The sequence below is a fragment of the Bubalus kerabau genome, chromosome 12, assembly GCF_029407905.1.
Source record: "Bubalus kerabau isolate K-KA32 ecotype Philippines breed swamp buffalo chromosome 12, PCC_UOA_SB_1v2, whole genome shotgun sequence".
NCBI classification, from domain to species: Eukaryota; Metazoa; Chordata; class Mammalia; order Artiodactyla; family Bovidae; genus Bubalus; species Bubalus kerabau.
Window position 1 is genome coordinate 15,913,406 of NC_073635.1, and position 27,600 is coordinate 15,941,005.

Consider the following 27,600-nt stretch of genomic DNA (forward strand, 5'->3'; position numbering starts at 1 on the left):
CCCTTCTTGCTATATTCTAAAAGGTGCTTTCTCTGGGATTAGTACTACATACAGAGATAAACCAGAAATCAGTAAAGGCATTATTCATCACAATCAGAAGTCATATGTAATCTCCGTTTATGGTTGAGGAACATTTACATACTAAGACATTAACTATTCTGCAATCTTAAACAGCAGTAGGAGACACGAGTTCTGTCCCTTAATTCTTAATGTTTTCTGCCTTTTGCTGCTTGATTGTTCTTTTCTAGGCATGCTGTGTTACAAGGTTAGCATTTTTTTTTCTAAAAGTCCTTCCTTTATTTAGTGATATATAGAAGAAAATGGAACAAGTTGGAAAACATCCAATTTGTTAAGATAGGGACTTCCCTGGCAGTCCAGCGGTGAAGACTCCACACTTCCACCGCTGGGGGCACGAGTTCAATCCTGGGTGGGAAAACGGAGATCTCACATGCAGCACAGCACAGCCAAAAATCAGTCAATCTTATTTAAAAGAAAAAAGGGAGGGCGTGGCATGGGAAGGTTAAATAACATTCAAATCACACAGCTAATAAGCAGCTGAGCTGGAATTGATGGCTAGAGTCTGACCCCAAAGCATACAGTGTAACTAACACCTTTATACTCTCAGGTTCTGTCTTGTCACTTTGCTTACTTTGCTTTAGCTACACAGGCCTTTTTGTCCCTCAAGCACTTCGGGCTTGTTCTCTCCATAGGACCTTTGCAGTGGTGATTCCCCCAGAATGTTCTCCCCTCAGATTGTTCCATGGCCACTGTCATCATTTAAATCTCCATACAAATGTCTTCTCAGGGGGACCTTCCCAGACCTCTGTCTTTAAAACTACCCTCCCACATGTTCACAGTCACCTTTTTAATTTATTTTCTAAGTTATGTCTCTAGAAGTATTTACTCAATAAATATTTGTTGAATGTTGACCCTTTGTTGAATGTCGTTTGGTGTAGTGGCTAAGAGGGTCATATCATAACTCCTCTGTTTAGTTGTGTAAAATTGGGCGAGATACTGTCTCTTTACCTCAGTTTCCTTGTCTGCGAGATAGAAGTCATACAACTGTCCTAATAAGGTTGTTGTCAAAATTAAATAGGTAAATGCACAGAAGTCTCTCTTAAGTTTTTGTTAATATTGAGTGAATAACATACCTGGAAAGCTCTTTGGAAAATCATATTTCCAAGTCCTCCACCAGGCCAACTGAGTCAAAATCTCTGGGGCAAGGGCCCAGGAATCTCTTTTTTAAAAAAATATTTTGGTGAATTTATTAAACATCCGGGCTTGAGAACTACAGCAGTAGAGTTTTGGCATCCCTGCTCAGAATCGACAGAGACGATTTTATGTGTGTAACGTCACGCAGTAATAATTTTTGCTGAGCCATAAAGAAAGAGCAGTGGGTCTGTTCGTGGGCCCAGAAGACCATCACCCCTGCCTCAGCATCCCCACCCAGTGCAGCTCCATTCCCTTCTCTGAGTCTCTGTCAGGAAAGATAGAGTGTGTCTGCCCTTGTGTCTGCTTGGAAATCATCTTGAACAGAAAACTAACTGAGAAGTATGATAATGCTAGTAAAGATATTTTTTAAAGTGGTGATTCTTAGTCAGAAACCAGAATGAAGAATTTTTATTTTTAACGTATTAAAGTATGAAATGGCAGATTTGTTGTTTGGTTAGCTCTGTGATGTATTATCTACCATATGCTGTCTGTTAGTAAAAAACAAAAAACCATGAAACCATTTGGCAGTTGCACCAACCAAAATGACAACCAATGCAAAAACTGTAAGACATCAGGCAAGTTACACGCTGTTGCCGTAAGTTCAGGTTTTAAAGTTTTTGTGACTCATAGTTAACGCTGTATAAGACATGATCTCTGCCTTCCTGGAGTTGCAAAGACTAAACTGCTATACGCAGAACAAGAGCAAACGAGATTAAAGTCCGTAATAAATGACAGCCCGCCAGTGCTGTGAATTTCAGGAAATAAAGTGTGAAATGTCAGCTCAGGCAGCAGTCCGCAGCCTTTCTGGCACCAGGGACCCGTTTCGGGGAAGACGGTTTCTCCACAGATGGCGTAGGGGGAGATTTTGGAGTGATTTCAAGCACATTGCATTTATTCTGCGCTTTATTATTATTACATGTGCCCCACCCCAGATCATCAGACATTCCATCCTGAAGGTTGAGGACCCCTGAGCTAAGAGATTCACTGAAACAGTTGTGACTACTTACAACAAACACGAGACGTCTTTTTCAGTTGCAGGACCAGCTTTGCCTCCTAATTATAAAAGCAGTAGTTCAGAATCATCAGACAGCGACGAGGACAGTAGTTCTTTGTCTGAAGAAGGAAATCAAGAATCTGAAGAAGACGACACTGGTCCACCGGCACGGTCAGTCCGTTTTTACATTAAATGGTAAACCAAGCTCCAAATCTGGTACTTATTGGTTAGAGTAAATAGCTGGTAAGGGGCTTCCCTGGTGGCTCAGATGGTTAAGAATCTGCCTGCAGTGAAGGAGACCCAGGTTCAATCCCAGGGTCGGGAACATACCCTCAAGAAGGAAATGGCAACCCATTCCGGTATTCTTGCCTGGAGAATCCCATGAACAGACAAGCCTGGTGGGCTACCGTCCACGGAGTCGCAGAAGAGTCAGACACGACTGAGCAACTAACACTTTACTTTCTCAAGGAGCTATCATAACCTGCATTTATACAGCACAAGAAGAGATCACTTCATATTTCATTTCCTCATGAACTATACCTCTTACAGAAAAATGTATCTTAGTAGTATATAGCTCCAGAGAGATCTAGAATTTCAATAAACATCTTATATAAAGGATTTTTCCATAAGGTATTATTGAAGTGATTAAATATTCTGAATAAACCATACATCTGCTTTTAAAATTTATGTGTGCAGTGTGTGCTTTTTGTTTAAGTAAAGGAAGAATTCCCTCTGACCTAGCCTTACTCACCAGTGGCCCATGTAGATAAGAAATCAAATCTTTATTATTGGATAGCAAGGGTTTTTTTTTTAATGCATTTTAATGACTAAGGGACAAAAATAGCAACCCTTACGAAAGTGAATTTAAAAGCCAATGTCATAAATTCTTTGCTTAAAAATATCTCACAAGTAGAATATTTGAAATTTCACTGATTAGAGTCTTTATCAACATAGAAAATACAGAAAATTGATACATTACTGCTATAAAGAAGTAACCAGTCTCTATTTTAGACCTCAAGTGAATTCCCGAAAAAGATTAGTATAAGATCTGTGGTAGCTTTTCTTTTTTACTTAGCAAGATAAATTTATTGTTTCAGAGTTTATACAACTAAGTTGAAGTTGCTGCTGCTGCTACTGCTAAGTCTCTTCAGTCATATCCGACTCTGTGCAACCCCATGGACGGCAGCCCACCAGGCTCCTCCGTCCATGGGATTTTCCAGGCAAGAACACTGGAGTGGGTTGCCATTGCCTTCTCCAAAGTTGAAGTTAATATGTTTTGAAGTTAATAAATGAAGTTATTAAATGTTAATAAATGAAGTTAATAAAAAGCTTCTGACATACATGCATAAAATTACACTGTTTTCAGAAAACTAAGGAGAAATCAAGATGACGATGATGATGATGATGATGATGAAGGGTTTTTTGGACCAGCTCTTCCTCCTGGATTTAAAAAGCAAGATGATTCTCCTCCACGGTAAGAATGTGTACCCTTTCAGGACAGTCTTTTCTCATGTCTGTTAATTCATTAAAGAGTTGTCTGAAATTGTTCGTTTGTTTGTTTTGTTTTTTAATTTTATTTTTTTGGCTGCATTGGGTCTGATTAGTTGTGACGTGTGATCTAGTTCCCTGACACAGGCTTGAACCTGGACCACCTGCGTTGTGAGCTCAGAGTCTTAACCGCTTGGCCACCAGAGAAGACCCTGAAATTGTTTTTTGACTTATATGTTTATATAACATTTGAAATAAATTTGAAATGAAAAAAAAATTTAAAACCCACATAAGAAAATTAATTATTTACATGTTTATGACACTTAACAATTCATGAAAAACACTCACATCTCTTATTTGATACTCACAACAGCGTTTTGTGATAGGCTGGGTGAAACATAACCCTTTTCCCCCCCTTTTTTTTTTTTTGACAAAGTTTCACATATAGCCAATGACTAGAATCCTGGTATTTGATCTTTTTTTTTCTTTCTTTCTTTTTTTGGCTCCATCACTTGACATATGAGATCCTGGTTCCCCAACCAGGGATCTAATTCAGACATCTTCTTAATTATTTGTTGAAAGAACAGGCAAATCCCTATGTACCAAATTACACAGTTAACCTCAAATGTGTCATCCATGGATTAAGATAGCAACACACCCCTTACAGAATTGTCATGTTGCTTGAGATGTTGTATCTGTATACATATATAAACATATGATTCTTCTGTAGTGCCTTGCACAGAATAAACATAGTAAATATTGTCTTCTTGAAATTACAAAATTTTTAAATGCTGAATATGAAATTGCACACCAAATTGTTTATAATTCATAACACTATATCCCAGTGTACAAGAACAAGTAGGAAAGGCTGTGGTACATTTTATATTCAGAGGTTGTAATCACAATCGTCAGCTTCTAATTTTCATATAACTTTCTGGAAGAATTACCTCTGACTACAACTCAAAAAAACACTTTTTGTTGTGAATATAAAACAGTTTTTGTAATGGTATCTGCAAATAAAAGGGTGCTTATTATTAAAAAAAAAAAAAGAAATAAGAGGGCTGGGCAATTCGTGGCTGCTTTTGTATGGCCCCCAAGCTAAGAATGATCATTAGGGGGGCCATTAAAATGCAAAGACAAATATGTGGCAGAGACTGAATGTGGCCCTCAAAGCCTAACATTTTCTGCCTGGCTTTTTATTGGAAACTTGCTGACTGCTGAGATATAACATTCCTTTCAAGAAAACAGTTATTAGAGGCATAGCAGTTTATTGAGAATTCTATCTTGACGATAATATATGTTTGAAATAAACAGATGGTAGTATATATTGGAAGCAAAACCTTCCATAAGCCTGTAGCATGCCATGGTTATGTTCCTTTACTATATTTTAAGATTGTATGTATTAGTAATTTTATCCTCACAAAATTCCCCGAGGCCAGAGAATTGAGCTGTACTTGTATTTGTAGATCTGCTAAAAACTCAGAAAAAACTCTTACAGCACTTCCTTATGCTTTATAAATGACAACTGATTTGATCTCTTAATACCACACTTCCGCATTTTTCATACGTACAGTTGTTTCGGTTCCTAGCAGTTTTATGAACCAAGACAAGAGGTAATGACGTGGCCGGGATCAGAACCCAGACCCTGTGACCCTAGTGCTGTTTTTGCCCTGCTGGGAAACCTGCATGTAAGACTCGGATTGAACATAGTGCCATCTGGAAAACTCAGCTTAGGACATTGCTGCCCTCTTGGTTGGTTCCACTAACACAGGGACATGTCTGGAAAAGAGCAAAGATAGAATGGAGAAACTTAACAGTATGAAAGAGAGTAGAAAATATCATTCCTCTTTTTGTTTTTTCCACACAAAAAGTAGCACTTGCTCTTTCGAAGACCCAGAATTTCGGCAAGTTTTCTCTTTTGAACAGTGTTAGTTGCCTCAGACTGTGGCAATAGGGCAACTTGAAAGAAAATGAACTCTAACATCACATAGACCAGGGTTCAAACTCCAACTCTGGGGACTTCCTGGCAGTCCAGTGGTTAAGCCTCCATGCTTCCAATGCAGGGGATACAGGTTTGATTCCTGGTTGGGGAACTAAGATCCCATATGCCATGCAGCGTGGCCAAAAAGAGAACAAAACAAACAACGCAAAAGCTCCAGTCTGCCACTTATGAGTTTGTGTTGACCTTGGGCATCATTTTGCTTAGGTAGAAAATGGAGCAACTTATACACCAACCAGGACTTTTTTAGGGAAACAGAAAAATGCACTCTCTGGTTGAAATGAGGTTAGCATACCACCTTTTCCTTTCTCTCTGGGTCTCAGAGGAACTATTTTCTTTGTAACACATTTCCACATCATAATTGGGTTGTTAGTGAGGAGGAAATGTTGGTTTTTATACTGCCTTGACACATGTAACCATAAATAAATTACTAACAGCTGTTGTATGCATTCGCTACATATGTCCTTAAGACTCCATTTGTACTTAAGTAGTTCTGACTATAATTAAAATGCCACTAAGGTATTTTTCAGTGGACAGTGACTATCAAAACTGAAAGCCAAGGCACAAGATAAAAAGATCTTCACAGACTTGAGTCCATAATACATAATAAGGATTCTTTTTTTTGGTCATTATTTTTATTTACCATAGTTCTTTTAGGAAGTGGGTTTACACCACTGCCACAAAGGTTGAGAATTACTGGTTTAGCATCTAATCATTAACTAATAAATAGAAAATTAAAGTGTAGAAATTAAATTTTTTTATGGTACTCAGTGAAAAAATGCTAGGTTTGTTGTTTAATGCCTCAGTTGTGTCTGACTCTTTGCAACCCCAGGGACTGCAGCATGCCAGGCTTCTCTGTCCATCACCAATCCCGGAGCTTGCTCAGACTCATGTCCATCAAGTCTAATGGTGATGCCATCTAACCATCTCGTCCTCTGTCCTCTCTTCTCCTCCTGCCTTCTATCCTTCCCAGCATCAGGGTCTTTTCCAATGAGTCGGCTCTTCTCATCAGGTGACCAAAGTATTGGAGCTTCAGCATCAGTCCTTCCAATGAATATTCAGGGTTGATTTCCTTTAGGATGGACTGATTGGATCTCCTTGCAGTCCAAGGGACTCCCAAGAGTCTTCTCCAACACCACAGTTCAGAAACATCAATTCGTCAGCTCTCAGCCTTCTTTATGGTTCAACTCTCACATCCATACATGAATACTAAGTTTCAGAGTAAAAATAATACATTGGATAAGATTCTCATTTTCCACATTTGTTATTATTATCTGGCTTTTTATTATTTGTGTGAGCTTTTACTGAAAAGTAAAAGTCAACTGAAAGCTGACTTTTTAAAGGCACGTTTTATTTTTCAGGCCTATGATAGGTCCTGCACTACCACCTGGTTTCCTTAAGTCTCCACAGAAGAGTGACAAGGGCAGACGTGATCCGGGACAAGTGTCATCATGTTTCAACTCTGAGGTTTGCGGATTTTTCTATTAAAGAACAAGATGTAAGGAACTCAAGACTTTACATAGTAATAACTATAATCATTTGACTCAAATGTAATGTAAGATGTGTCATAGTATACTAATTTAGGATTGTAGCATAGGTAGACGAAGTCAAAAGCTGTCGCAGACCTGAGATTCTGTTAGGAAAATGACAAGGCAGTCATGTGTTGACAGGGTGTGATCTATTCATGCTTCTCATCCTTAAAGGGAAGCTTTTACGTCCTAGAAAGTAGAATACGGTGAACAGTTTAAGGAATCGTTGTGATTTGATGCAAACGAGAGCAAGCTGAGAAATGTTTAAATAGTGAAATAATTATTGTAAAATATTGAAATTAACTTTGTCCCACCCAGTTCTGGTACCATTATTTAACAGGGTCACTCGTGGGTATATGATGTTTTGAAAAGAAAGAGCCGGTGATTCCAAAATCAAGGAGGAAGTCTATTTTCTTATTAGAGGGCTGCTGCTGCTGCTGCTAAGTTGCTTCAGTCGTGTCCGACTCTGTGCGACCCCAGAGACAGCAGCCCACCAGGCTCCCCTGTCCCTGGGATTCTCCAGGCAAGAACACTGGAGTGGGTTACCATTTCCTTCTCCAATGCATGAAAGTGAAAAGTCAAAGTGAAATCACTCAGTCGTGTCCGACTCTTCACGACCCCATGGACTGCAGCCTACCAGGCTCCTCCGTCCATGGGATTTTCCAGGCAAGAGTACTGGAGTGGGGTGCCATTGCCTTCTCCATATCAGAGGGCTAGTCCTTAACAATGGTTGAGATTTGAAGAATATAATTTGTAATGCATTTTCTCCATATATGGGTACTATTTTCAGCTTCTCCAAAGCCTTATGAAATAATTACAATCTCTATCTTAGAGATGCTAAAAGCCAGAGAAATTGGGTAACTTACTCCAAATAGCACAGTTTCTACTTAGCAAAGCCAAAACTCAGAGCCTGATTCTTAGGACTTTAAATCACTGTTCAGTCTGCTGTTCTGCAGTGCCATCCTATATGTGAATTCATAGACTCCTGTGCATCTCCACTGAGAATTCATCAGTTCCACAGAGGTTGTTACTGAAGGAAATGTAATTCAGTGGTTAAGCTCATGAACTCCAGCATTTACTCATTCTTTCAATGAATGATACAACAGATGATTGTAGAACACCTAAGTGTGTCAGGCATTAGTCACAGAAATCGATCTGACAACTAGTTCTGTTCCCACCTTCCAAAACGCCCGCTATTTCCCGGTTTTATTATGAGGTTCAAATGAGACAAAATCCAGTTATTGAGAGAGAGAGAGTGTGTGGCTTAGAATCAGCCATAAGACAAGGTATAATTAACCAGTTATTGTACTGAGAACAATTGCCGTAAAAGTTCAGAGAAGAAACCACAGAGAATTACCATTGAGTGGTTAACAGGGAAAGTATAAACAACACAAATTAACTCACCTGGTCCTGGTAGTTGAAAAAATAAGAGGAAGAGACTACCGGTCCCAGCGGGAGTACAAACATCTTATTGTGATTCATCTTGTTGTTTATCTTACCCTCTCTCCTTCTCGAGGTCAAGGACTATTTTAAACCCTAGTGTATATAGCATCTAACACAGAGTCTTACGTGAAAACCCTTTATTAAAATGATTTACCAAGAACAACTTGAATTCAATTTTTGCAACAATATCGTGTCTCTAGAGCACTTTGGGCACCAAGTGCACGCGTTTGGGCCAGCATTTTGGAAGGCGCTGCACAGCACTTCTGTTTCAGTGGACCATACTAAATCATGGAGGCTAATATAGCTTCCAAGAATGTCTTATTCATGTGTTGCTTCTTCCAAAGAGCTCTTTCTGTACCAGGAAAGAGAATGGCTTCAACTCTGTCTTCTCCGACCACTTCCCTGGAGTATTACAGAGGAATTGTGAGGCCAAATCTGTGTCCATCAGGAATAGAGCTGAGTGAGTTAATGAGCTCTGCCGTGGACACACGGGCCGAGGTGGGACAGATCCCACGCCCTGGGTTTGTGGTCCCTGTTGGGTGCGCTTGACGAAGGCACAGGAAAGGTGCTCAGTGATTAGCCAGTGACACGGTGTTTGCTCTTTCGTTCTGTTTCCAGATTATCGGTCTCAGTTAAATTTTGAGTAATTTAGGATCATTTTCTGTAATGTGTCGCTCCACTCTTGGTTTAAAGGTCCTGTCTTGTTTCAGAAGGAAACGGGTAGCAGTGAGGAGGAAGACATTGTTGGGCCGATGCCTGCCAAAGGACCAGTTAACTCCAGTGTAACAGCGGAGTTTGAAAAGAGGGCTCAGAGAATGAAAGAAAAACTGACCAAAGGAGATGACGTAAGTTTCAAATACACAGAACACTTTACTCTGAGAAATCGACCACATAGATCAAAAATCTCAATTTTGATAACAGACATTTAAAAAATGTCCTTCTGCATGTGTATGTATATAAAAATTTGGTCTCTAGGGTAACTCAGAAGCCATAAAAGGAGAAAACTGACAAATTTGCACAATTAAAAATGACAGTATGGCAAAAGAGAACATTAAGTCCAAAGAACAATAAATTAGATGAAAGTATTTATAACATATTTGACAAGAAAAATCATCCATCTATTAAATCATTTTCTCTTCAGTTCAGTTGCTCGGTTGTGTCTGACTCTGCGACCCCATGGACTGCAGCATGCCAGGTTTCCCTGTTCATCACCAACTCCCAGAGCTTACTCAAACTCATGTCCTTCGAGTCGGTGATGCCGACTCGATCCAACCATCTCATCCTCTGTCGTCCCCTTCTCCTTCTGCTTCTGCCTTCAGTCTTTCCCAGCATCAGAGTCTTTTCCAAGGAGTCAGTTCTTCACATCACATGGCCATAGTTTTAAAAGGAGCTTCAGCTTCAACATCAGTCCTTCCAATGAGTATTCAGGACTGATCTCCTTTAGGATGGACTGGTTGGATCTGCCTGCAGTCCAAGGGACTCTCAAGAGTCTTTCTCCAACACCACAGTTCAAAAGCATCAATTCTTCAGCGCTCAGCTTTCTTTATAGTCCAACTCGCACATCCATACATGACTACTGGAAAAACCATAGCTTTGACTAGACGGGCCTTTGTCTTTCTCCTAATGTCTTTTTCTCTTAACATCTGCCTCAGCTGAGAAGCATAGTCACTTAGGTAGTATTCTACACATATATGCACACATGTCCACACTTTCCAGGATACTTTTTTTTTGTTTAACTTTTTATTTCTCTTAAAGGATTCATCTAAACCAATTACGAGAGAATCTTGGATGACTGAACTTCCTCCAGAAATGAAAGACTTTGGTCTTGGGCCCAGAACTTTCAAGAGAAAAGCTGATGGCAAATCTGGAGACCGATCAGTCTGGACCGACACGCCAGCCGACAGGGAAAGGAAAGCTAAGGTGAGAGGGCTTGTGTGTTCCTGTATTTCTGTCCATGTTGGCTCTATTTTGAAAAAAATAGAAGGCAGAATTATTCCAGGGTACTGTTTCTTAGCTTATGATTCCAAAGGGAAAAGATTTCCCCTGAAGGAAAGTTGTAAGAAAAGAAAGCGACACCAGTTGCTTCCTGTGTATTCATTTATACTATTTCCCAACAAATTTTCTCATTAAACCTCAAGAGAACCTGGAGACATAAGTTTATTAACCTCATTTTATGAAAGGAGACACTGTCCCCTATGAGGTCATTTTTTCTGGAATTAAATGCTGGTAAGTGATGAACAGTAATTCCGTTCTAGACCTTTCTGATTCCAAATCCCCCAGTCTTTATACGTCATACTCTCTCCGTGAAAGTTTCTTTTAAAATATCTTGGAAAAAACCAAGGCACAGATTAACCTAGCAAGTTAAGTGATAGGTAGTGACTGTCTCAGAAAATAACAGTAGCTCCAGTGCACTGAGCTTCACATTACTGTCAAGATAGGCAAAAAAGCCCTTTGCTTAATACATTGACTAATTTACCAAAAAAAGAAAAAAAACTATGCATAAAATACATCATTATTATTAGATTTTCTTTTCTTGGATTTCTACACGTATTATGAAATATTCCATTGTTAAGTTAAGAATCCAACCAGTACTAACTCCTTAAATTCACTTCATCAGAAATTCCAATTTCCTTGAGTTGTGAATGCTGTCTTAAATGCTTGACTAATTGGCGCCTTATGATTATAACTTATCAGTTTTAAATTAAACAGTTCCTTACTTAATTCATGCCCCTAACTCTGTTTGTCTTGTTTATTAGTACCTGGAATTATGAAGATTTCTATTTTCATTCTATAACCAAAAATTGAATGTCTCCTCTGGCAAGCATCATGTTTGGTCACAAGTCACAGAGAAAGCTCCTTAAGACACTTAGATTTTCATGAAGAATTGGTTGTAAAATAGTGTTGTTCTTAAAATGTGGGTGATGTGTGGAAATCACCTCATTTTAGCAGAATATGTGGCAAAACCATACGTTCTCTTTTGCCCTGAAGACTCAAGGAAATCCGAGAGTTATAATGGACAGGTGAGGTGAACCACCACACCTGGGGGGAGAGGCAACAGAAGATGGGGGATAGAAGTGAGCCATACCCACAGCCCCATGCTGGGCATGTGCCCTGAGGAAACCGCCATGGAGAAAGGCTTCAGTGTTCACTGCAGCACTGTTTACAATAGCTAGGACATGGAAGTAACCTAGATGTCCATCGACAGATGAATGGATAAAGAATTCATGGTATTAATACATATACATAATGGAACATTACTCAGCCATAGAAAGGAATGCATTTGAGTCAGTTCTAATGAAGTAGATGAACCTAGAGCCTGTTACACAGAGTGAAGTAAGTCAGAAAGAGAAAAATTAATACTGTATATTAACACATGCATACGGAATCTAGAAAGATGGTCCTGATGAACCTATTTGCAGGGCAGCAGTGGAGACATAGACAGAACAGACTTGTGGACACAGCGGGGGAAGGGAAGGGTGAGACAGATTGAGAGCGTAGCTTGGAAGCACACATTACCACATGTCAAATAGGGAGCCAGTTGAGATTCGCTGTATGACTCAGGGAGCTCACACCGGGGCTCTGACAACCTGGAGGGGTCAGGGGAGGTTCCAGAGGGAGGGGACATATATATACCTACGGTTGATTCGTGTTGATATATGACAGAAGCCAACACAGTATTGTAAACCGATTATCCTCCAATTAGTAAATAAATTTTAAAAAAGATGTGAGCCACACACCATGAATGACTAGTGTCGGAATGCCTGTCTGCTCTTTCTTAACTGGTCTTTTATAAAAATAGCTTACTGGCATTTTTATAATTTCACCTTTAAGATTGTCTCCAAAAAGACAACTTAATACCCTTGCTTACATGGATTTTTTAAAAATATTTTTTAAATATTTATTTATTTGGCTTACTCAGGTCTTACTTGCTGCATGGAGAGTCTTCCACTATGGCACGTGGAATCTTTGATCGCAGCACACACACTCTCCAGCTGTAGCGTGCAGGCTCAGCTGCCCCGTGCCTGTGGCATCCCAGTTCCCCGACCTGGGATTGAACCTGTGTCCCCTGCATTGCAAGGCGGATTCTTGACCACCGGGAAAATCCCTTACATGGACTTTTTATTTGTGCTTTTTTCAGACCTCCTGTTCCTCATTGTGTGTGAGTACATGTCTAGCCTACAGCTAGATATGCAAGAAGTCTTCCTCAAAGGAAAATAAAACAGAAAAATGGAACGAAGAGAAAGTAACCAGTACAATTTGAACTTAAGATTTTAGGTCCTGTGACTGAGTTCTTTAGATCTAGTCATTCTTTTTATGGTTGAAAGTGTTTTGTTGTATATTTACAACAGACTAACAAAGGGATTATCAATACCCCTTAGATCTTATGTGATACTATATCACAGCATGTAATACTGCAGACTTATATTTGTGGTAGAATTTATCACAGAAAGTATCACAGAGCTGTCCTTTATAAAGTGAAGTTGCTCAGTCATGTCCAACTCTGCAACTCCATGGGCCTACCATGCTCCTCTGTCCATGGGACTTTCCAGGCAAGAGTACTGGAGTGGGTTGCCATTTCCTTCTCAAAAGGATCTTCTCGACCCAGGGATCGAACCTCAGTCTCCCGCATTGTAGGCAGATGCCTTACCGTCGGAGCCACCAGGGAAATCCTTTATAAAGGTCATGACTAATTTTTTATTTTTGTAATGGATCTTCGTCAAGTTTCCTTTTTTTCTCTCTCTCCAAATATCCTTTTTGTATGTTTTTTCCATCATTTCCCTCCTTTTTTAAAAAATTTATTTTATCATCTTACTTGTTATATTTGATTCCCCAGCATTCATCTCCCTACCACTAATGCCAACATGGCCTAAATGAAGTAAGATTAGAAAGAAATCAAAGTGTTATGCATAAACTAATTGAATAAGATCTGTTATAATCTCACCTCCCAGTCTTGACTTGATTTACTCTTAGAAGGTCAGGTCTTCACCTCCATCTTATCAGAACATCATTTTTCTCTTAACATTACAAGTAAAGAATCTGTTTCTGGGAAAATTGTTATGGAAAAATGAGAAATGAGCTACTCCTATGTTTTTTAACATACTTTATTAAGTACAGTGTTGTTTTAGTCCATTATTTAGATAAAAATTGGGCTCAGATGGTAAAGCATCTGCCTACAATGCGAGAGACCTGGGTTTGATCCCTGGGTTGTGAAGATCCCCTGGAGAAGGAAATGGCAACCCACTCCAGTACTTTTGCCTGGAAAATTCCATGGACTGAGGAGCCTGGTAGGCTACAGTCCATGGGGTCACAAAGAGTCGGACACGACTGAGCGACTTCACTTCACTTGACTTTCTTAAGCAAATAGCAACAGTATAAAAACATGCTTTGAGAAAAATAGTTTTCAGTTGTTTTTGAGGCTGTATTTTGCTGAATATTTTTTTTTTCTAACCAAAATTTATTGGAAATTTACCTAAGTATTTCATCAGTGTGTGTGCTATAGTAAATGGTATATCTTTTTAAATTTCAAATTCTAATTGTTCCTTGCTGGTATGTTTTGTTTGTTGGCCTGGTATCCTGCAGCTTTGCCACGCATCTGTGTGTGCTCAATCATGTCCAACTCTTTGCAACCCCATGGTCAGTAGCCCACTGGGCTCCTCTGTCCATGCGATTTTCCAGGCAAGAATACTCGAGTGGGTTGCCCTTTGCTTCTCCAGGGGATCTTCCTGGCCCACGGATCAAATCCACACTTCCTCTGTCTCCAGCATCAGCAGGCGGATTCTTTACCACTGAGCCACCTGGGAAGCCCCAGCTTTGCTATACTTGCTTATTAATGCTGAGAGTTGTTTAACAGATTCTGTGGAGTTTTCTACAGTGACACTCATATGTCTTCTGTGAATAAAGATAGTTTTATTTTTATTTTTCTATACCCCTTTTGTTTCTTTCTCTTTATTTTTTTCCCTCAAAAGTGCTTTTCCTGGCTCTGAAAACAGTAATGTAAGATTTCTTCTTAAGCCTTATTTTCTCATCTGCATTTTATTACCGTTTGTCAGACTCATCTCCGAGTTTGATAAAATCCAGTTAGTTGATTGGATGGAGGTTTTGTGGGCTTTTTTTCTTGTTTTCAGGAAAATGTTAGAGTAGGAGACTAACAGATCCCTTACCAAGAATATTACCATTTCTAGTGGGAAGAGAATCAACAGGCCTGGCTTTGTCTAGTCTCCTGTTAATCTGAATTAAAATGATAGTATTTCTTGTTCATTTTTTCCTGATAATGTGGTTCCGTAATGTGTTATCTGTTCATTCCTCAGGAGATGCAAGAAGCAAGAAAGTCATTCAGTAAGAAGGATGAAGAGTATATACCATCAGGAAGGGATAAGAGATTGGCTGAGCAAGTATCCTCATACAATGTAAGTCAGAGAATAAAATGCATAACCTTGCTTTTTTTTTTTTACATCTTTTAATGCTCTTCTCATTTTTTTCTCTTTTTCTTGTTTCTCTTTCTTTTATATGTTTTTCATCTCAGTCTTTTTCTATACATCTGTTCTGAAAAATACTCTTGTGTGTACATATATATATACACATATATGTATAATCCTCGTGTTGTGGGCTTTTTTAATGCATCTCTTAATATTTTCAGGTTTTTTTAGTTATGTATATATATTTTTTAATTTATTTATTTTAATTGGAGACTAATTACTTTACAATATTGTATTGGTCTTGCCATACATTGACATGAATCCTCCACGGGTGTACATGTGTTTCCCATCCTGAACCCCCCTCCCACCTCCCTCCGCATCCCATCCCTCTGGGTCATCCCAGTGCACCAGCCCCAAGCACCCTGTCTCATGCATCAAACCTGGACTGGCAATTCATTACACATATGATAATATACATGTTTCAATGCCATTCTCCCAAATCATCCCACCCCAGTTCATTTTTTACTTGACTCATATATCAGAAATTCAATTCCTGGAGATGGGTGGCACATGATCAGAAAGTAAGAGCCCTATTAACTCCTAGAGATCCCAATTCATACATTTCTAAATATAAGCCAATTTGGAATATTTGATGTAAAGATTTAAATAAAAGTATGAAACTTTAAAATATGGTTCAATTTAAATTTGAAAACAGTCAGGATTCATTGGGTAAATTATTTTTTGTAATTATCTTTTACTCATTAAAAAAAAAAAAAAAAAACAGCAAAAAAAACCCTGGTATTTCACTCAAAGAATAAATAAACCACTGAACCCTTCAGCTCCTGAAAGGTATTCAGGTATTTAGGAAAATTACCTTCTGTTCCCAGTGCATTAGTTATGAAAAGTTCTATAAGCATTAAAAATATAGTTAGCAAAGTTTTCACAGACTTGAGAGTGCTTCCCTCACAATAGCCTTAAAAAGACTTCTGTAGGAATCTACATAGGAGCTTTATTCATAACATCTAATTTCTTTGATAAGCCCAGTATCTATCAGTAAGCAGGGGGGCGAGGGGGAGTGTATATATGATGAAATACTACTTGGCAATAAACAGGAACAAATTACAAATACGTGCAACATTGTGGATTAATCTCAAAGTGATTATGCTGAGTGCAGGGAGTTGTCCCCAAGATTTCATACACATGTACCACTGTATGATTCCATTTATATGAAGCTCCACAATAAGCAAAATGTGTCTGTGGTGGGAAAAAATCAGAATAGTTGTTGTTGGAGTGGGAGTGTGGAGATGGACGAGAAAGGAACATGCAGAGCTTCTGCAGTGATGGAAATACGTCCCACATATTGCTAGGAGTTCAAGTTGCAAAGCTCAGTGGATGCAGTGTTAAGATTTGCACATTTCATTCTATGTAAATTACTTCAAAAGAAAACAGTGTAAACAAATATAGAACATGTAATGATGTCTGCAATTTACTTTAAAATGCTTCCCAAAAATTAGGGTTTGAGTCTTCTGGTGAAATTTTGGTTACTTATGAGACCTACTTGTCAAAATATTAATACCGTTTTCAGGCTGAACCACCTCCTAGTATTGATAAATTGAACAATCTTATAAAATATGACCATGAAGGCAAAAGAGTCGGACATGACTGAGCGACTAAGCACAGGAAGGCAAAAGAAAAACCAAACAATTAGAATCTTAGCATGAATTTTCTTAAGCTTCTGAGAAACTATCACATTCAAAATTAATTGCCCTAGCTTTTTACAAAATAGTATAAAACATACACGTTTTGTTAAATTATTAAATTTGGTAAATCAACAAACTGGTTGTGTAGCAAACTGATCTCACATGAGTTGGCTTTTGGTGTGATTTTCTGTGAACTAACTGCTTCTAGATGTTTTTATTACTTACTTATAAGTTCGGTCCTCTGTGTCAGTCACAGAGTGCAATTGCGCTAAACCAGGTAGACGGCACACCTGAAACAAACTGATACAACAGCTCATTTCTTTTATCATAACAACAGTCCACTTGAATTGTGTGAATTGACTATAATAGTCTACTGGCTTAATGTATTCCTCTGTCTTTCTTGGTGTTCAGTTTACTACTTCAGGGGGTCAGTCAGTGGAAACTGACCATTTTTCTTTGTCCATTGGTGCTCACTTTTTGTTACCTTCTGCAGTTTCGCCCATCAGCGTAGACCGTTTTCCTCAGCACCGGCTGTAGGAAGTGCAAGCAGGACTTCTGCCGCTTCTCACAGTTTCTCCAAACTCTGCTCTCTGTTTCCTCCAGCTCTTTCTTAAATCTTCAGCCTTTCCCATCCAACTCTTGATAGCCTGTCTGCCTTCATCCTTACTGTCTCATTAGTGAATTATTATCTCATTAGTGGAAGAAGGGAGGGAAAATGTGGAGAAATTGCACTAAAAGGTTAAATTTTACAGTATAAATGTTTTACATTTATATGTACACATATAATTATATTTATTCTCCATTATAGTTCTCCATCCTCAGATTAACCCTACTCCTGTGCTTTCCATTCTCTTTCCCCCTCTGTTAATACCAAACCACCAGACAGAACCATCTGTTTACGGGACACCTGTGTGAGAACCTGGGTGGATATTCACAGCACAGGTTCCTGAGATCCACGGTGGCAGTTTTGATTCACTGCATCTGTCATGGGGCTCAGGAAGCTGTTTTTCTTTTCAACCAGTCAAGGGTGGAGAGAGATGGCCTTTCAAGTGTTTTTACTCAGTATTTACCGAGTATTGTCCCCTCAGAAAACTTCTCCTGGACATCCAAAAATAGTTTGGATGTCATTATAAGTTTCAGTAGTTTGCAGAGATACAATTTATAGCTTGTTTTATTATTCTTTTCGGTGTTTCAGATGGAATCTAAATGCCTTAGCAACTTATTATCTATTATTATCCTTTAAAAATATGTATGAACAAGCTCTTCCTTAACAGTTGGAAATTTTATTTCATCCTTTTTTCTCCTTGAATACATAATTTCATTTCTCTTATGCCACAAATTTTATCTTAATGGAATCCACTTTTACGCTTGAAAGTCTTTTATGATTATACTTGATAAGTCATATTTCACTTCAGCAAATCTATGCACATAAATTGAAACCAAAAGGTTTTAATTTCCTGTATCTAAAGTCTAAATGTTTACACTTTTCTTTCCTTTTGGATTAAGTTGTAAATTCAGTTGATCAAAACAATATAAACATATCTCAGATTTTGGCAATTATTAAATGTCAAAAGTAAAATGTAAACCTTATATCTTAATGAAAGACCTTTTCTCCAGCTACTTTCTGGTCTTTTGATGAATGTTACTTACTGCTAGAATAAGACAGATTTCAGCATCAAATACGTTCTTTATTTAGTTCATTTGTATAGTTAAGAGTCATATGGTTAAGAGTTAGGAAACCATGTTCACATACAGCAGTGGGTAAGAAAGGAACACGCTTCATTATCATGATGTCATTCAGTTCTTTAAACAGTTTCTATTTATGTACTTAAACCTCAGAATGATCTATTAACAAAAAATTATTATTATTAATGATATCCCAACTTTCACTCTGTCTCAACTTTGATTTTTTCTTTCACATCAGTCCCTTTTGTTTTCTTTTGCAATTAGGACAGCTTGACATTTAGTAACTTCTCAGCTGAGGGCTGTTTCCCTCTTTTTCCAAAGGGTACAAGCTGGCAGCATTGCCCCCTACTGGATACTGAAGGGCGGGGCGAACAGGGACAGGAAGGACTGTAGTGCCCGACTCTCCAGCCCCCGAACAGGGTGCATTTCTCAGTCTCACTTTCCAAATCCGCATAATGGCAATAATAACATTTAATTTATAGTGATTATAAATTTAGATGTTGTCCAGATTACAACATAGTAAATGCTCAGTAAATTGAATACTTAACATTTATTGACTGATGCTTACGTACCCCGATATGGTACTAGATGCTTTGTATTCTTTAGATGACCTAACTCCTGCCTCATCCAAATATTTGAACATTGTCGCTACTAGGGCTCATAATTTCACAGCCGGGAAGCTTGGGCATCGTCACTTGCCTGTGGTCAGCAAGTGTGGGGAGCGTCAGCACCGTCCGTGCTGCTGTGGTTCCTCCAGATTCAGCGCTACATTCTTAGCTGTCTCTCCATGCCCTGTGTATTGATAGGCTATTTTTTCTTAGCAATATTTGATTCTTTTCACCTCCACTTTCATGAAAAATAAAGAGTTAGAAAGCACTTAACTTGCAAATCAATTTGTTTCCTAAAGATGTATGAAATGATCAGTGTATGAAATGAGAGGGATTGTGAAGTTGGAAATAGTGCTCATTTAAATAAATTCTTAACTATTACAGCATCCAGCTAGAGCTAAGTTTATAGGAAATAACCACATAACCTAGTTGACAAAGTCAGATCTCATTGTCACATCAGAAAGGTGAGGCTGGCTTTCTGTGAAAAAGTCTGACTTCCATTTCTCTGTTCAAATAAATATGATTATGATCATTTCTATGACACTTCTGAATTGTACCATAGGTGGGTAGGTGCCATGAATTTGTCTTCTAATGAAATAAGATGCTGCTGCCTTCAACATTTCTTACCAGTTATTTTGCTTTCACTGAGCTCTCTTCATGTCTTTGCTCTCAAATGTGTTCTCTGACAGGAGACAGGGTGTGGAAGAGATGTGGTTGTTAAGCAAAACTTACCCTGTCTTTCATTGTCCCATTCTGCAATGTATCTGAATTCAGAGACATTCCAACAGCAGCAGAAATACCATTCCAAAAGGATATTACACTCTTTAAGAGAAATTATGTTTGAGACACAGAATAATAGCTCAAAGCCTCCTGGGTTTACCATTCCTTGATTAGAAGTTTCGTTCATACCAGTATTGCAGGTTTTTTTATTTGATGCTCTGGAGCCTTGCTCCCCAAGACAGTGTTCTCTAATAAGATTCTGAAAGGCCTCTTCTTCATTAAATGGAAAAGGGCTGTAATAAAAGGGTAGACATCCTCACAAGATGCATTATCAGGTGAGTCCATTTTAAGTGAGGCTACATGAAGAAGCTGAGAATCACGGGTAGAGAACGTTGAAATTCCCTGTGCCTTCAATACCCCTTGGAATCCACTCTGTGTGGCCCCCAGGGATGGATACACACACAGCTGGTCTGTACTGCCTGCACCTACTCCCACATCTCACATCCTGCTCACACACACACACACACACACACACTCACACACACAGCAGTTGGGTGGCTGCTCGTCTGTACTGCCTGCACGTACTCCTGCATCTCACGCCCTGCTCCTCCAAACCAGGGCTATTCTGTCTTGTCCTTTAACTAATACTGAAAGGTCTGTGATGAATCTCTAATTTATAAAACCAGTTGCCTCTGCTCGAACCTCATCCTCCTAGATATATTTGAAAATGTGAAACTAATATCATACTATAAATCAGCTATACTTCAATTTTTTTTAAAAAGAAAATGTGAGCACCTTTCCCAGCTAAAAAGAAAGAGAATGAGGGCAATAAGGAAAGCTGAAAGGGACAGAAATTCTCTTGGCACACAGTCTATGCCAGGACCATGCAGACTTGACCTGCACCAGCCTTGGATTTTGTCTTCTCTGTGCCGTTGTTTTTCTGCTTTGAGTGTGCTTTCGCTTCAGGCTGGCGGTGCCTGTCTTTTTCATTCCACCTACAAAGGCTTCGTGGACCAGCGCATCCACAAAGCTTTAATCAGGCTCCCAAGAGAGAAAGTAATTGCTCCTTTCTCACCCATTAACACTGACTCATCATACAATGCTTTGCATGATGGTTATTTAAACATTAGTTTCATGTCCATCTTGTTCTTTTTTGATCATGTGGCATGAGTTCATAGATACCTTTATTGTGGTTGAATTGAATTTGCCTCTGATACATATTTTCTTCAGAGATGCTGTCTCGGATTTAGAAAAACCATTGAGGGACTTCCCTGGTGGTCCAGGGGTTAAGAATCCACCTGCCAATGCAGGGGCATGGGTTCAGTCCGTGGCCCAGGAAGATGCTGCAAGCCGCAGGGCAGCTACGCCTGTGCACCACAGCTGCTGGACCCATGCCCTAGAGCCCGGGGGCCGCAACTCCTGAAGCCCACGAGCTACAACTCCTGAAGCCTATGCTGCAGCCCGTGGTCTGCAGCAGGAGAGGCCACTTCAGAAGCCCTCACACTGCAAGTCGGGAGTAGCCCCCACTCGCCATAAGTAGAGAAAGTCCTCATGCAGTGAAGAAGACCCGGCACAGCCAAAATAAATAAAATTTTTTTAAGTATTAAAAAAAAGAAGGGGACTTCCCTGGTGGTCCCAGGGCTAAGACTCTGTGCTCCCAATGCAGGGGCCTGGCTTCAATCCCTGATCAGGGAACTAGATCCCACATGCCGCAACTAATACCCAGCACAGCCAAATAAATAAAAGTAATAAAAAATTTTTTAAAAAAGAAGAAAAACAATTGGGGTTTGTAAATAGCCTTCCTTAATGTTCACCATTACCACTTCATTCTTTTGTTTCATGATTATTATATTCTGCCAATGACATATCCACACTAAGATTTTTATTTCTGCTGTCTTGCTCTCCCCAGGAATCAAAAAGGTCAGAATCTCTTATGGACATTCATCATAAAAAATTAAAGAATAAGGCTGCCGAAGATAAAAATAAGCCCCAAGAGAGAATACCATTTGACCGTGATACAGATCTCAAAGTTCATCGATTTGATGAAGCTCAGAAAAAAGCCTTGATAAAGAAATCTAGAGAACTAAACAGCAGGTTTTCACATGGCAAAGGCAATATGTTTTTATAAGTAAGTATCTATCAGTAAGGCATATTTTCATATTGATAAATTTTGAACTTTTTTTCTAAATACTGTTACCTATAACTGTAAAAATTGATTTCCTTTTATAATAAAGATTATAAACCTGCAGATTTTTTTTTTCTAAATAAGTGTGAATTTTGAAAATTCAGCCTTGTGGAATAAAAAATATGTTATCCTGGGAAAGTAGACTTGTCCTGATAATAACCTAACGGGGCATTACTATTCAGAATGCTGAAATAAAAGCTTTTCATTTGTGAGAAGCAGCAAAGAAAAGTGTGATTTGAAGCTTGAGTAAATATGCATGCTTTATTAAAGAATGAGGTTTCTTAGCAATTTTCTTATGTTATTAAATAAGATCACAGAAGATGTTCATTGCTTTTGAGAAATTCTGTGCAAGTTAAGGTTCAAAGCCATTACATCACTCGTACATAGCCCAAACTGACAAGGGTTCATAATTGTGATTGCATAAAAGCTAAGGTTGCTTCGTAAAATCTTTGTGATTTTTAATTGGATGAAACCTACATCAGTATTAAAGTGTGGCTTTAAGGGAAAATACTGTTCAGATGAGAATTATTTTCCGACTTACTGAGTTTTCTTATTACTTCAGGGGGATTTCCCTGTGCAATGAAGAAGAGTTGAAGAATACTCTTTTTTTCTGTCTGTCCACCTTTATTCCTTTCTTTTGAGTTTCTTAAGATTAGAGGATGACTTTAGTCTAAAAAAACCAAAAAGATTTACCTTGTTCTGTGCATCCTTTAAAGTCACGTGAAAACATAAAATTGGTGTGTCTTTTTAGAGGAGAATTTTATTTATGTGTCTTTGGCTTCTGAGGACATGTGGGCTTTTCTTCCAATAATCATTTTTAGGATCCTCCCACCCACCCTCACAAGTGCTCCATAAGATCTGCTCAGGCCGATCCAGGGCGTCTCTCCCACAGCCCGAACCCACCATCAGATGTCACCAGCCTGCCCTGAGAGACTGAGTGGGATCCTCCCAGTGAATCCATGAATTTGAAGCTATTTTGGTTTCCCTCTAAACTGCAGTCAGTGAACAGACAACATTTACTTGAAAACAGAGGGTGTGAAGGTTTTTTCTATTTTGTTAGCAGTTTGCTTGTTTGGGCTATCAGAGCTTTTTCTTTGTGTTTTGGGTTTTTTGGTTGGTTGGTGTCACAAAGAGGGACCTGTGCATTATTTCATGTGCTAAGGAAAAACCATTTTGATTTTTCCAACCTTAGTAAGTAATCCTAGAGGATGCCTTCAGAGGTCACACCATTAACCTTTGATGGTGTGAAGTCTGAGACCCAGGCTCTGTGTTCTTCACCAAAGCTTTGTAAGTCTTTAAACTGCTTTGGGATGATCTGACTTGGCCCATTTTTATATGTAACATGTTTTAGCTAATTCATTGTGGACAGATCTCTGCAATCAACCATGAATAACTTTTTTTTAAAAAATCAAACTCATATTCCCCAGATATAAAAATGGAAGGATTTCAATGATGGAGGATGGTAAGTCTGTGATGCTTCAAGCACTGCCTCTGAAGATGTTAAACAGACAGTGCTCAACAGTTAGGCCTAAATTCAAATTCTGGAAGTTACACTTTCTTACAGATTAATCCCAATTGTTCTGCTAGTTCTGTGTTCTAGTTTTGATGCACATGGTTTTAATGGGGAAAGATTCTGAGTCCTAGTTCATTTAGGCTTCATGAAAATTGAGTAAATTGTTCAGTCAGATTATGGGCCAGATTTTTCTTCTTAGACTTCTTAGACTATACAAATACAATGATACTTCCATAAGAGTAACCCACTCAAGAGTGTTACTGTTTAAAAGATGAATTTTTTTCTCCTGAGCAAATTGGAAAGGTTCCTAGTCTAAGCAGAATTGAACAGAGCTGCCTTTTGATTGAAGATGTCATTTTTAGTGGGTGATATTTTCTGAACACAAAACTTTGTAGAAAAGTATCTATTACTTTCACTGATTTTGTTATAATGTTTTTTCTTCGGATGAGATGTTTTCTAGTTCCTCATCCTCATGTAAATTCCTAATATATATATTTTTTGAGAAGCTTTTGGCATTTTTAAGATAAAAATGTGGTCTTTGAATACTTATTTTTGCTTTGCTTTCCTCACTGTAAAATAGAGAGGGGTATTCCTGTAGTATTGACTGTTTCTCCCATAATGCTTGGAATGTCTGTAACCTCACCAACAGGGAGAAAATACTGATACTTTCCTTGAGTGACCACATCACTGGTTCAGTTCAGTTCAGTCGCTCAGTCGTGTCCGACTCTTCGCGACCCCATGAATCGCAGCACTCCAGGCCTCCCTGTCCATCACCAATTCCCAGAGTTCACTCAGACTCACGTCCATCGAGTCAGTGATGCCATCCAGCCATCTCATCCTCTGTCGTCCCCTTCTCCTCCTGCCCCCAATCCCTCCCAGCATCAGAGTCTTTTCCAATGAGTCAACTCTTCGCATGAGGTGTCCAAAGTACTGGAGTTTCAGCTTTAGCATCATTCCCTCCAAAGAAATCCCAGGGCTGATCTCCTTCAGAATGGACTGGTTGGATCTCCTTGCAGTCCAAGGGACTCTCAAGAATCTTCTCCAACACCACAGTTCAAAAGCATCAATTCTTCGGCATTCAGCCTTCTTCACAGTCCAACTCTCACATCCATACATGACCACAGGAAAAACCATAGCCTTGACTAGACGGACCTTTGTTGGTAAAGTAATGTCTCTGCTTTCGAATATGCTATCTAGGTTGGTCATAACTTTCCTTCCAAGGAGTAAGTGTCTCTTAATTTCATGGCTGCAGTCACCATCTGCAGTGATTTTGGAGCCCAAAAAAGTAAAGTCTGACACTGTTTCCACTGTTTCCCCATCTATTTCCCATGAAGTGATGGGACCGGATGCCATGATCTTCGTTTTCTGAATGTTGAGCTTGAAGCCAACTTTTTCACTGTCCACTTTCACTTTCATCAAGAGGCTTTTGAGTTCCTCTTCACTTTCTGCCATAAGGGTGGTGTCATCTGCATATCTGAGGTTATTGATATTTCTCCCGGCAATCTTGATTCCAGCTTGTGTTTCTTCCAGTCCAGTGTTTCTCATGATATACTCTGCATATAAGTTAAACAAGCAGGGTGATAATATACAGCCTTGATGTACTCCTTTTCCTATTTGGAACCAGTCTGTTGTTCCATGTCCAGTTCTAACTGTTACTTCCTGACCTGCATACAGATTTCTCCATAGGTCTAATGTTATTTCATACCACCCTGAGGACAGTTTTACAAAATGTGAGGCCAAACCAGAGTTTTTTGCCCTGTGGAGACACTAAACCCAATATAACAACACTGAAAATAAAAGAACAAAACAGCTGTTTGCACAGTATGGAAAAGTGGTCTTCATTTCATCTCCTCCCCTCTTCAAAGCTGCCCAAGGCCTGAAAAATCAAGTCTGTGCTCCACCTGGCAGAAAATTGGGATTGTTGACATTTTCTAAGAACTTTTAATTTTCTTTACTTCTTGGCCCAATTTTGTAGAACTGTGACCTCTTTTGAAACCTAAAAATAAAGAAGAAAAAAGAACAACTCAAGTTCAAAGAGTGAAGCAGACACTTTTAACATTTTTTACTGTTTGGTGAAGGTGATGTTTTAAGTTCATTGTCCCTGAAATTATACGATTTTTGTTCCACTCTCTAAATTGTCATCTCAGATTTTGATGCTTCAAATAATACCAACATTACCGGTAAATCAATGGCTCTAGCAAGTGGGAGAATTGGCAGAAGAAACAAAAGGTGAGAGGTGGTAGCTACACCCATAATAAAGCTGTCTCATCAGATAACATTTTTTTTGTATCGGGAAAAATATCATAAATTAATCTCTATGCCCAAAGAAAAAGAAAAGCTACAGTTTTACTAAGAAGTTTTTATCTTGTTTGGGTGTAGCAGCTTCTTGACATTTGTCACTTGAACGTTTTATGGTTCTTGGAAGTAATGATATTTTTTAGAAATAAGGTTGATCTTTACATGGTACCAAGGCCTACATGCTCCATGCTCCAGAAGAGATAATCAGTCATTATATATAAATTAATTGATCCTGAAACATCTTGGTACTTTTTGTCTCTTATATAGGGTGGATGATGTTAACATTATTGCTTAGAAACATATGATCATGGGAGATAGTTTTTAGACTATTTACAGGAGCCCATATCACTTCACTTCCCTGTTTTCCATGGCAGTGATAGGTATTATTAGGGAAAGGAAAATTCTCTCTTGAGTTGTATACCTAAAAGGAAGAATCAACATGGGGAAAATCGCTAGAGAGAGTCACCCATAAAACAGCAATGCCAAGTCTTCTACTTGAGAATGTTAATTTTTTGTTGTTGTTGTTTAACTTCTGAAACCATCGTGTAAGTTTAGTCTACAGCTCCAGAAGGTCATGCATTTCCTGTTATTGGAGAGGTATATTTTTTTGCAGCTTAAATATTTACCGTGACTATAGTGTGTGCAAAATTTAAAAGCTATACACTGTCTTTCAATCTTTTCATTTTGATTTTATGATTAAAAGACTGTTTTTAGAAAAGAAGAATTTCTGAGGTGTTATTTTTTATGTATGAATAAAGATGCATCTATATCTGAGAAGTTGTGGCCTTTTATTTTTGCTTTATTTGTTTTAATGTTAATTAGCTTATCTGAAGCAGGCAATGTTTTTAAAGAGAATGTCCTGTAAAGGTTTATTCTAACCAGTCAGATCATTGTGGGGGTAAAGTCTTTCAACCCAACTCACTTGCCAGATTTTCATATCCCAATATAACTGCAAATATTAACTTATTTGGGACTTCCCTGGTGGTTCAGTGGTTAAGACTCATATTCCCAATGCAAGGGGCATTGGTTTGAGCCCTGATTGGGGAAATAATATTCCTCATGCCACATAGCTCAGCCTTAAATAAAAAATTAACTATTTAAAAACATAAGATAGACAATTTGGAAATGCACTTAAGAGCACCATGGCACAAGAGGGGCTGACACTAGCTTTGTAACCAAAATTTCATCGTTCTGCATATTGAAAGATTATATGACAGTGGAGGGTTTTTCCTGGGTTGGTTGATTATGAGATTCTGTGGGTTTTGCTTTTTGTTTTGAGGGGGTTTTTTGTTTTGTTTTGTTTGCCTTTTCTAGTTTTCAGATTCTTCCAGAAAGCATATATTCTTTTGTAATCCCAGGGAGAAATGAGTTTTTTGTTTTTAAGTTCTAATTTTGTATTACACAGTGTCAGAAACTAAACGACTAGGGAGACAGGACTCAGGATTTCTCTCTTCCTTAACTGGGGAAGTGACCAAAGGAGATACTTGGCAATACAAAAGCTAAGCATTAAATGATAGGAATCTGGACATAGAGTATCAAGGAAAGAGCCTTTGAATTTTCAGATCATTTTCCTATAGTATTTTCCTAAGTATTTCTTGAGGAAATATTGCACTTGTTCATTCAGTAAACGTTTGTTAAATACCCGGGTGTATTCTAGGTGCTAAGAACACAGTGGTGAACCAGACATTCGTAGCCCTTGTCCATGAAAGGAGGTTCTGTGCTAGTCACTACAGAGTGTTCACAGATACGTAACCCAGATTCCCTGCCTCGTGATAAGTGGGAGAGCAGAAGATGTCATTTAAAAAGTAA

The 27,600-nt window shown here is 38.7% G+C and overlaps 1 protein-coding gene across 3 annotated transcripts in view; it reads left to right on the forward strand.

The window, feature by feature from the left end:
* The window catches only part of GPALPP1 (GPALPP motifs containing 1), a 31,522-nt gene extending 4,962 nt beyond the window's left edge, over positions 1-26,560 (forward strand). The window contains exons 2-9 of one of the 3 annotated variants that reach the window (XM_055542027.1): positions 2,245-2,377; positions 3,573-3,680; positions 7,055-7,160; positions 9,376-9,510; positions 10,421-10,585; positions 14,974-15,072; positions 21,705-21,923; positions 25,180-26,560. In XM_055542027.1, coding sequence (XP_055398002.1) covers positions 2,245-2,377; positions 3,573-3,680; positions 7,055-7,160; positions 9,376-9,510; positions 10,421-10,585; positions 14,974-15,072; positions 21,705-21,923 — 965 coding nt within the window. In that variant the 3' untranslated portion in view covers positions 25,180-26,560. Of the gene's footprint in view, positions 1-2,244; positions 2,378-3,572; positions 3,681-7,054; positions 7,161-9,375; positions 9,511-10,420; positions 10,586-14,973; positions 15,073-21,704; positions 22,044-22,542; positions 22,717-25,179 lie in introns of those variants that run through there. The other 2 variants (XM_055542025.1, XM_055542028.1) reach the window with 2 other exon arrangements.
* The last annotated feature ends 1,040 nt before the right edge of the window (positions 26,561-27,600 follow it).